This window comes from Astyanax mexicanus, unplaced genomic scaffold (genome assembly GCF_023375975.1).
Source record: "Astyanax mexicanus isolate ESR-SI-001 unplaced genomic scaffold, AstMex3_surface scaffold_40, whole genome shotgun sequence".
NCBI lineage: Eukaryota > Metazoa > Chordata > Actinopteri > Characiformes > Acestrorhamphidae > Astyanax > Astyanax mexicanus.
In genome coordinates this window covers 148,730-160,259 of record NW_026040050.1, presented here as the reverse complement: position 1 = coordinate 160,259, position 11,530 = coordinate 148,730, and the positions used below count along the sequence as shown (strand labels likewise).

The following is an 11,530-nucleotide window of genomic DNA, read 5'->3' as shown; positions in this document are numbered from 1 at the left end:
GCGCTGTGTTGAAGGTGTTACACGTTGCTTAGTAATAAACGGAGCTCATGCTGGATTAATTCAATAGTTAGTGAACTATAAAGGCAATTGCGACGGCAAATCAGACAGATATTGTGTTGTATCATATTAAAAAGCCTTTTTAAAGGCTGTTATTTAATGTGAAACTAATTCACAATAGGCCGTCTGACTGGTGAGTTTTTGTGTGTACTTAATGTTTTGGCTGCTCTGGTGTACTGTAGGCATATAAATGACTGATCTCAGTTTAACAGCTGTGTGACGTTACTTGTACAAAAATTAAGCATTGATTGTTGTAGTCTATTGTACGTGGTACTTTTTTTTAATTTGTAGCCGTTTTATTTTTGGGCTGTTAAGGTGTATTAAGTGTATATAACCAAGTCAAGACAGAGAATATGTAGTTGTTATAATAATTAACATGTAGGTTGGCGGGGGTGTTATAGTGGGTACCCTTTCTACATTAACTACATGCCGTTGCTTTACATTGTATTAAAGTGTCACATCTTCAGTGTTTTAGGACATGATTAAATATTTACACAAATGTGAGGTAAGAATAGTAAAATGTTACTCTTTGCATCTGAAAAAAAAGCAACAAGACAAATCAGATATTGCTCTGTTTATTAGGTCCATAACTGTATACATGACAGGACAGTACAGGGCTTTATGAACATCAGACAGTAAAGAACAAAGGCAGAGATGTAAGTGCTTTCAAAAACACCCTCGTCAGAGATGCCGGGAATTCTACAAAAGAAAGAGGAAAAGTAAGATGCACAAATTAGATGCATTAGAAATTAGACCTCAGAGAGGCATTTGTTCACCAATTAACTTTATCAAACAGATCAACTAGATAACACTCTGGAATATGGTGACGTACCCAAACCTGCAATCCACGCAGTGATTTAGATCATCAGCAAGTACAAATTAAACCCAATATTGCAAACCTTCATTAGAAGCTTTATAAACTTAAGATCAACTTTCTGATGATTGGTTGATGGAGACCCTTCAATTGTACTGCGATTAATCACACTTGTTCTTAAGATGCAAGTTCTTATAGTGGATATTAAAATGGCAATAAAAGAATGAATGTGAGAAATGCAAAATGCAATTATATTTATATTAGTGGTGTCAATTAAAATACTAGTAAATACTCATATGTTTAAGGGGAGATAAAGCCAACGTGGGGTGCTGGAATAAAGAACGCATGATGAATTGGATAGAGAAGACTTTTCTTTTGTATTTTATAATAAATATCTCAGCTTGGTTGTAAGGATTTCTGATTTAGAACCGTATTTGCTGAGTATAAAAGCGTGTTCTCAATGGGACGTGCAGTGCAGATGTAGTAAACTGAGTGTTGCGGCTGCGAGCAGTGAATGCTGCACGTTACTGCATGTGTAAACAGTATGGAGCAGCAGAGACAGCGTTTGTTTATAGTAGTATATTACCTTGTTTATAAATCAGATTAAGCTGAGCCTTATGAGCAGTTTAGCTCAAATAAATAGAAGTATATTTAATAGCTGGTACAGATCGAGAGCAGATAATGTTCTCATCACCAAGAAACCACTCCAGAGTTTGTTTGGGACCAGACCGAGACCAGAATCAGAGTATTGGTCAGGCAGTTCACGCCAGAAGTCTTGGTTAAAGTTAGTGCCGTAATTATAGTTAAAAATATATATATAATAATAAAATAAATAAATAAAAAATGAATCGTGTGCTTTAACGCTTTAACGTTGACATCCTTAAAATAAAAAAACAAAACATTTTCTAGAGGAACTGCAGATCTATCTGTAAAATGCCTTAAACCTGTAAATATGCATAATATCTTTTCACTTAAATAAGCCAATATTAAAAAAATCAAAACTCAAGATCAACCTTTAAAATTAGCCTATTTTTCCTCTATAGCAACGTCTTCCACCAGCAGAGCCGGAGAGCTGTGTGATTAGGAGGGAGGCAATGTTTATTTTTGTGTTATAATGTCTGGTGGAGGACCACTGATATAGATGACACCCAGTGTGATTATAAACATATAGAATTAGTGATATAATATACTTAAATTTAGCTTGAACATCAGAACACAAAAATATCTGGGTCTTGAGGAGATCCATTTAACTTCCATCCACCACAGTTTCTGACCACAGAATGTTAAGATCAGACTTATAGATATTTTCGGGTGTAGCGTGTTAAAGCTGGTTAGCTATGCTGTAAATAAGGTTAAACTACCTACTTTATCATCAGTGTCCACAGCAGCACTACTTCAGACTGCATGTATATTAATATATATTAAATATTAAGTTCTCAATCGCTTTCAGAAAAAAAGATATTACATGCAATTTCTTAAGTTTTTGGTTTAACCTTTCCGCTTTAAAAAGCAGGAGACCAGTCGTACCAAAACATGTAGTTTTACAGAAGCTAAGTTAGTTTTATGTTTCCTTTCACTCAGTGTTCCAAAAGGCTGCTGGAGTAGTTCAACAAAATGTGTCACTTTTATTCAGTTTATACAGCTCCTCACTCACTCGTGTTTAGAGCGTTTTCAGTTCCACCTTAAATGTGGCAGCAGTTACATTCAGAGTAAAAAGAAATATATATCAATCCAAACAATACATTTTTTTATAATAATTTCAAAGCCTTTCTGACACTGAAGTTGCGTGAAAATCTGTAAATCAGCCACATGTGTGTTTTCAATGTACATTAATTTACGTTATAGACACATGAAATAATAATAATAAAAAAAAACTAATTCTTAATGCATTAAGGTTTAAGATACATTAAACAAGAATATCAGTACTTCTCTAAAAATCTTAGAATTTAATATCTGGACAAAATGTATAACTGATAATCCTTAATTAATCAAAATTAAATTGAAATTGAAGCGGATGAATGAACGGACCAACATAACTGATCCAGACATCATTAGGTGATAAATGAGGATAATCCTCTTTTTTTTTTTTTGTAGTAACAAACTCCCACTCCCTAAATTAAGTTCATCTCCACAGCAGTGATGACCATGATCAGTCCAAACAGACTTGCTTATTACTACTTCATATTTTATGCTGAAATTTGCACAAAGCTTTTCAAAAGGAGAAATATAATAAAATGAGATCAAATCCATTTGTTAAGTGCAAATTGACATGTAATAAATAGGTCCTTCACGGGGCAATGCTATAAATAAATCACAGAATATAAAGAAATGATTCTATATCATGTTTATATATTATTATCAGACTATTCATTTTTGGTCGTATCTCACAGCACCAGTAAAGCATTTAGTGGCTTATACCGTCTAAATCTTCTGGGATAATTCAGCTCACTGAGGACTGTTAGTGATCACTCACTGTAATGTTCCAGTATCTAAGAAGCAGAGCTCTAACAGCACCTGTACAGTTTACAGGAAGTACAGGTGCTGGTCAACGAATTAGAATAATTTGAAATAGTGCAATCATGAAATTCTTTGAATGCATTTTTTGTGCAGAAAGCAAATCAGGTGTTCACCGCACCTGTCCTACTCGTTAGACTAATCACAGAACTCGTTACCTGGAAAAAAATTTGCTCAGCTGAGCTTTCCAAAAGGCCCATTTAGGCCATTTAACTGTGACACTGTTGTTTTATTGAATTAGAATAATGGAGAAACCGTTTCATTGAATTAGAATAAATGCTTGAATTTTTGTTTTCTGTGAAGAGTGTTCACTGTGCAGTATAAAGTCAGGGTTGAGTAGAATTTCTAAGTTGTAAAATCAATCATGGGTAAGCAGCGCGACCTCTCAACCGGAATAGTGGCTCAAATTCAAGCCCTTCGCCAACAAGGCTTGACCCAAACTAAAATTGCTGAGCAGCTCGTCATCAGCCAGTCTTCCGTCTGCAAAGCTCTCAAGAAAAACTGCAGCAAGCGCACCAACTGTTCCGGCGTCCGAAAAACTTCTGCTCTCGACAACAAGCAGCTGAGAAAGATCGCAGTCAGCAACCGGTTCAAGTCCACTTCCGAGCTCACCGACTTGTGGAACAAGCAGACCGGCGCTGACGTCTCCAGATCAACCACTTACCGTCGTCTGCGCGAACTCGGCTTCAAATCTCGCGTTCCAGCAGTAAAACCGATGCTGAACAAGAAACAAATGGAGAAACGGCTGAAGTGGGCCAAAGAACACGGCGAGTGGACTGCTGAAGACTGGCAGAAAGTGGTCTTCAGTGACGAATCACGCTTCTGCATCTCCTTCGGTGACCAAGGTCCTCGTGTCTGGTGTCGTGGTGGCGAAACCTACAACCACGAGTGCGTGAAAAGATCCGTCAAGTTTCCCCAGAGCGTTATGGTCTGGGGATGCATGTCCGCTCGAGGTGTAGGGAAACTCTGCTTCCTCAAGAAGACTGTCAATGCTGCCGTATATCAAGATGTTCTGGAAACGTTCCTGATTCCGACTGTTGAGGAACAGTTCGGCGAAGAAGACTTCATATTTCAACAGGATCTTGCACCGGCTCATGCGGCAAAGTCGACCAAAGATTGGTTCACTAAAAAACAGCTTGAAGTTTTGGCATGGCCGGCCAACTCGCCTGACCTCAATGTCATTGAAAACCCTTGGGCCATCGTCAAGCGGAAAATTCGCGACAGAAAGCCTACTACGCTGGGCCAACTGAAGCAGAACATCGCCACTGCCTGGGAAGCTGTGAGTGCGGAAACTTGCGACAAGCTGGTCAAATCGATGCCGCGGAGACTTCAGGCAGTCATACAAGCCAAGGGGGCAGCCACAAAATACTGAGAAAGTGATGATTGTAATTATAATAAAAATTATTCTAATTCAATGAAACGGTTTCTCCATTATTCTAATTCAATAAAACAACAGTGTCACAGTTAAATGGCCAAAATGGGCCTTTTGGAAAGCTCAGCTGAGCAAATTTTTTTCCAGGTAACGAGTTCTGTGATTAGTCTAACGAGTAGGACAGGTGCGGTGAACACCTGATTTGCTTTCTGCACAAAAAATGCATTCAAAGAATTTCATGATTGCACTATTTCAAATTATTCTAATTCGCTGACCAGCACCTGTACACTGATCCAGCCTCCGACTTAAAGCTGGATATAAAACATTACATGAGTACCTAAAAATAAATCACTGTAATCTAAAATAGACTTAAATTCTTTCGTAGGTGTGGGAATCATAGGACATTTCACAATACATAGCCGAGGATAACAATATCACAACACTGTGATCGCTAATACTCGATATATGGCGAGACAATTCTCCAGTAACACAGATGCTGTGAAGTATCATGAACAGGATAAAATATTCCTAAATAAGCAAATACCAGAAATTGAGGATTTTTAACAGCCAATATTCTTCACTGCAGGTTTACCATGTACATTTGATTATAGCGCCACCAAGTGGAGTAATTAAGCAGTAACGTTACTCTATAGTGTTTAGTCTAACTTTAAGTCCAATATTTATAATTGGATGCCATGTATTAATAATGTATCGCAAATAAAAACAATAGGCTGCATTGTCCCACCCCTGGTTTTAGCCTCCAGTAATAAATCTGAACAACCTCTGCAGACCTGAATGGCAGGTCTACGACTGAGAAACATGGATATAAAAATGTGAAATTTGTGATTGTTGAGTTAGGTGCACAATTTAATTAAAAGCTTAAATTAAAAGCTACCTTAAATTAAAAGCTAAAAGTATGTTACTATTTTATATTTTATGTTTAATTAACAATTTACACAATATTTCTCAATAAAAGCAGAAATATAATTAACAGTGGGCTGTGCAGCGGATGGTAATGATCGTGACCGGCGGCATCTGCCTAGAGTTGCCCATACAAACAGAAATGAAATCCATATTTAACGTGGGAGGCCCCACACGCATATCCTACAGGACTGTGCAGCTTTCTTTAGCTTCCATGGGACATGACAGAAGTCATGGGACAAGATAATAGAAAGGTACGCAGATTAATGCAGCAGTAAAAGTGCAGCAGCAGGACTGATAACTCACATTTCCAGAATGAGGACGTTTATGCCTTAGAGATCCCCAGCTCCTCTGGAGTGGAGATACCCAGCTCTGATAGGGTGGGGCGAAGCTCCTGGATCAGGTAGGGGTAGATCTCTTTATGAGGTCCTGATTTGTCCTGAGGAGAAATTATTAGGTGTTAATGCAGGACAGGGAAATGATAAATGACACTGTGAGAAAGGCCATGGAGTAAAAATATTTTTTTCATGATAGACATTTTTTACAGTGCACAATAGGTAATGCAATATTTTTACAAGTGAAAAACACAGTCAAGGACCATCAAGAATAATAAATTTAACTTCGTACGAGAAGAGACAATATTGTTTGCAGATACAGGCTGCCTTCTAATGAGCTTTGCCAGTTCGCCCGACAAATTTGGGATGATGTGGCAATATGAGAGCAAGTGGGAGGTCAAAATGCATACGTTAGTGCTGGGCAGTATGGCCAAAAATGCATATCATGGTATTTTTTAAGATTTTGGCTGTTTCACTTATATCACTGTTTTTATTATTATTTTGTTGTATGACTGGGCATTAATACAGATATGTGATTTACTGTACTGTTAGGAGTGCATATAATATAAAACCCTAAGGCTTTAAATTAAGGCTTTGATTAGTACTGGGTTTACCATGTCACACAAAATCTTATAATATATGAATAAAGCAGACTTCATTAGCATAAAAACAGCTAAAGTATGTAAATAGTAGGCCTTAAAAATAGATAGGCCAACAACTTTAACACAATTTATTTTACAAAATATAAAAAAAAATCCATAAACACTATAAATGGACATAAAATATGTTTAAGTATTCAAAAGAGATATTTCTCAAAAGACAAGTTCAATTTAAATTTACTACATGTTATTCCTGAAGCCATTAGAGGCATTACAGTATTTAAAATTAGTCACAATTCCCTTTTTCTCCAATTAACAAATACATTCAAATTATACTTTAAGCTACAGTATTAATATATTTAAAAGGGCTATAATTCTGCTCTGTTTTACTGGAATAAAACATACTCGTACAGTAGAAACAGCAGCAGGAGGTGTTCTGATTTCTCTGCAGGCTGAGCTAAACCACCTTTTGAGTTTCCTGTGCGGTATACTGAATGATACAGTATACTGCCCACCACTAATACACGTTATGCAAAAATAGGGGGGTGTTAAAAAAATAGATTTTTTGTTTTAAACCAGTCTTCATTTGAATTATCCGATATTGATTTCATATAAACCCAAATGATCCTTAGAATTAGCCCACTTTCCCAGGATATGCGCACAGTTTTAACGTCTTGCGAGAACATCCTTTTTTCGAGCACCATCCTCTGGCTGGGGTGAGCTGGAGCACGGTACCCAGGACTCTGCACTGCAGGGAGTAATTCTCTTCTGCGTTTCCACTCACTGCTGGACCCCTTTAGCCGGATTTCCCCTGCCGGCGCGCTTTAGCAGCGTTAGGCGATCGTACGGTGTAAATAGTTTAAATATTAGACAGAATAAGGTTAACAAAACTGAGTGATTTAATGCGTAAACAGTGAAATTATAATTATGATCTCCGTAAAGCCCCATGAAGGCTCTTAAAAAGGGGGAGGGGAGAAGAGCTCCACTCAGACGGCTGTTTTTTCCTTTGAATTTAATAAAGTTTTTCTCTCTTTACATTATTCATTTAGCTTGTTGTGTTTTTATCAACACCACTCTTATTGTGATATCATATCTGAACTAGTGAGTCTGGGTAAATTTCACACTTTTGTTTGCAAATAAATAAGGAATGTATAAAGCATGTTTTGTTTTTGTTTTATGTAACTAAAATGTCAGTATATATGTTCATACAGAGCTGTTGAAAACGATGGATTTTAAAGCCTCATTAATGTTCTGGAAGCACTACATTTTTTTTATCGTAATTGAAATTTCCGATTGAAATGAAACGAAACATTGTGAATCGGAATCGAATTAAACTGGGAAATCAGTGACGATACCCACCCCTATGCAAAATGTGTACATATTGGCAGGTCAAGAAGAAGAAGAAGAAGAAGAAGAAGAATACACTGCCATTACTGAATAGCCATGTTTTTGGCTGTTTCACAGATATAAATTTGACAAGTCTGAAATAATCAAATTGAACTCGCTGAATGTGTTTCAGCATCGTAAGGCAGGAAAGGTAAAATGTTTCATTTTTAATTCTGTAATGACAACAAATGCAAGAGATTACTGTACATTATTCCACAAAAAAAAAAGAAAAAAACACAAACAAAGGGACAGCAAGGCACCCACCTTAACTGCCTCTAGAATGCGGATTGCGCTGGCCAAGTCATTCAACCTTCTGCATGCTCTCAGAGCAGAGTCCAGAATCTTGGGCTCAGGAACCAGGTCATACCCAATCAGAGTGTTCATGCCTGAAAGCAAGATAAACAGGGTTAAACTATACATACATCTACATGCAACTTTTTTTTTCGTATTAAAACAGTTTGGAGAAACAAATTCAAACGTTTGATTTACTGTGACTAAAGTCGAGTGTGAATTTGAGGCTGAAAGTCTTAGCCTATCGAACACTACACTCCCTTCACTACGAAAGTCAGAGTGCACCAGAGTCCGCTGAGTAGAGCCAACTAACACAGACTCACCACAACTGGAAATCTGAGCTAAAAATCAGCTAAAAAAAATGTGTAGACTTATCGGAAAAGAAACTGTTAATTAGTCGACTTCCAAAATAATCATCAGTAGCCTTAGTTACTACTGATTTCAGCATTTTCCTTTATAGATCATTGGTTGATCAGATCAGCTATTTATGTTAAATATACCATATAGCAGATGAGCACAGTGATATTTTAGAGGTGAAAAGAAGTTTATAGGATTAACAGAAAGTGTGCAATAATTATTTAAACTAAAATAGGCAGGTGCGTAAATTTGGAGATATTGGTGCATATTTAGTAGATCCTCCTTTTGCAGAAATAACAGCCCCTAAACTCTTCCTACAGCTTCCAATGAGAGTCTGGTTGAAGCTTCTGGTTGAAGGTATTTTGGATCATTCTTCTTTATAAATCATCTCCAGTTCAGTCAGGTTTGATTCAGGTTTCTGATCATGAACAGCAGCTTTAAATCACACCACAGATTTATAATAATATTCAGACTTTCTCACTGATTCTTCAACATTGTTCTGAAGAATCTGCTGATATTGACTGGAATCCATGAGACCCTCAACTTTAACAAGATTCCAGTACCTGCACTGATCACACAGCCCCACAGCATGATGAACCACCACCAGATTTTACTGTGGGGAGCAGTACAGTGTTTGTGTTGGAATGCTGTGTTCTTTTTCCTTCATGCATAAATACCCCCCCCCCCCCTCCAGTGACTCTGTTTGTGGCGTGTGATCAGAAAAGGCTTTTTCTGCATTAATTTCTCTCCCATACAGCCTCTCCTTGTGTAAAGTGAGCTGAATAGTGAATAGTGAACGATGCACAGTTACTCCATCTGCAGTAAGATGATGATGATGTAGGTGTTTGGAGCTCTGGAGGTCTGTGGGTTCACTATGACTGTTCTCTCCATCCTTCTCCTCTGATTATCTGAGATTTTTCTTGTTGTGTCACTTCAGGTTTTAACTAGAACTGTGTCTGTGGTTCTTCCATTTCCTCACTCTGTTCCTCACAGTGGAAACTGCAGCTGAAATCTCTGAGATTATTCAGCTTTTTGTATCCTTCCTCTAAACCATGATGTTCACCATTTCTTTTTTCAGGTCATTTGAGAGTTTTGTTTTGAGGCTTCCATGTTGCGGCTCTCCAGAGAAGATACAAAGAGGAGTTGCAATTTGCCGCCTTATCTCTCTCATCCTTGGATTCACCCATGTATGTAGGTCAAGGGTCAATAAGCTTACCAAACTAATTTTGTGTTCCAATAATTAGTGATAAAGGGTGCTCAAAATGTATGCACCTGCCTAATTTAGTTTTAAGAATTATTGAACACTACCTGTAAACCCTATAAATGTCATTGTGTTTCATCGTCTATATGATTTACTTAACTAAAATTGCCAATGCAAACAACCAATGATTTATAAAGGGAAATCATAAAAATGATCAGGGATGTCGACTAAGCTACAAACCAGGCCTGATCCATTAAATCTGCAGCAGCTCCAGCTCATCATCAGCACCCGCCTGAAGATCACCTGCTCCTCTAGGTGAGATTACCTTTCCTCAGCTCCCAGGCATCAAGGTCAGGCTTGCTGAAGTAAGTCACCCAGCGAGCATCAAACTCTTCATCTGTCTCTACTTTAGCGTGGGAGTAGCACCGAGTAGCTGCCAGAGCTGGAATAAAGAAAAGCACAGGAATATATTAATAATCAGCAGCAGCAGCAGAACACGGGGTTTTGTAAACACAGTAATAACAGCAGCAGCAGAGCAGGAGGCCCGGGGATCAGGGTTTAACCGGAGAACTGAGTTCAGCGCGCCGGGTCATCACAAGGGCATGCGGGGGTTATAGCGGTTCAGCTAACAGACCGGCTAGCCGCCGCGCTGCGCGGTAAACAGCGGGTTAATCAGCGGATCCGAGACCCTGCAGGACCCGGGCGGGCGGATCAACAGCAGCGGCGGTTCTAACCCGGTTAAACCGGAGACCCGTGTGGACCGGGGCCGGACTCAGCGCCCGGCTACGGCTCTCCTTCAGCCGCCAGCGCGCGCGCTTTAGCTACCCGCTAACAGCAGCCCGACCCCGGGCAGAGCCTCAAACCCGCCCCCAGGTAAAAACCCCGACCCCCGGGCTGAGAGCGAACCTGAATGGGGAGAGCGGAGCCGCGCTAAACTCCGGACACCGGCGGCGGAGAGGCGGAGAGCGGCGGGCAGCATGTTGCCGGAGCGGGAGGTGAATACGGATCTGCAGAAGTCCGAGTCCGGAGAGAACCGCGGTGTGTGAACCGACCCTTAAATCAACCGAATCAAATGAACCGATTCAGAACCATGAACAAATGAATGAAGCTTTTTTTTCTGACACAAAAACACGGCGGTCTGTACAGTGAGCAAAATTTTTTGAATTTTTAGGATTTTAGGACAGTTTTATCTGTTTTATCCTTTTTAACAGTTTTATTTGCTTTTTAAGTACTCATTTAATTATTCAAATAGTTTAATCGATGATCTACCGTGTAGCCAAATGCAGAGCAAACAGGGATTTAACTATATTAAATTATTTTAATATTCTTACTGCAAAGTGTTATATTCACAAAAAATCTAATTTGTTGACGAATACACCCAAAGAATATATCAATATATGGAAGTACAATTTACAGTTTACAGTTAGCATTGATTTGAACTAGCCAGTTGTAGTTGTAGATAAAAGAGAATTACATTTTATTCTACATAAGAAAAACAATATTTTTATTCATGATATTTTTGTAATTTTGTAGTGAATATCTATTATATATATTTTACAATCTAAACGCATTAAATAATAATAATAAAGAGTTTTTAACATCAGGCTGAATATTTTCTCTGGTTTCTGTTTGATTAAATCTCTTATGAATATGATTATATAATTATCGTATGTAAATGAAAAT

The 11,530-nt window shown here is 38.3% G+C and overlaps 1 protein-coding gene across 2 annotated transcripts; it reads right to left on the bottom strand.

Moving 5' to 3' along the window:
* Positions 1 to 616: 616 nt before the first annotated feature.
* LOC103042980 (cytochrome c oxidase subunit 5A, mitochondrial) lies at positions 617 to 10,912 on the bottom strand. 2 transcript variants are annotated; one of them, XM_022679922.2, is made up of 5 exons: positions 10,754 to 10,912; positions 10,173 to 10,289; positions 8,263 to 8,384; positions 5,985 to 6,117; positions 617 to 756 (listed from the first exon to the last, which is right to left on the bottom strand). In XM_022679922.2, the coding sequence occupies exons 1-4, from the start codon at positions 10,824 to 10,826 to the stop codon at positions 6,004 to 6,006; spliced, it is 426 nt and encodes a 141-aa protein (XP_022535643.1). In that variant the 5' UTR covers positions 10,827 to 10,912; the 3' UTR covers positions 617 to 756; positions 5,985 to 6,003. The 2 variants fall into 2 exon arrangements, with proteins under 2 accessions (XP_022535643.1, XP_022535644.1); XM_022679923.2 differs by having other exon boundaries at positions 10,173 to 10,280; positions 10,754 to 10,901.
* Between the last annotated feature and the right edge of the window lie 618 nt (positions 10,913 to 11,530).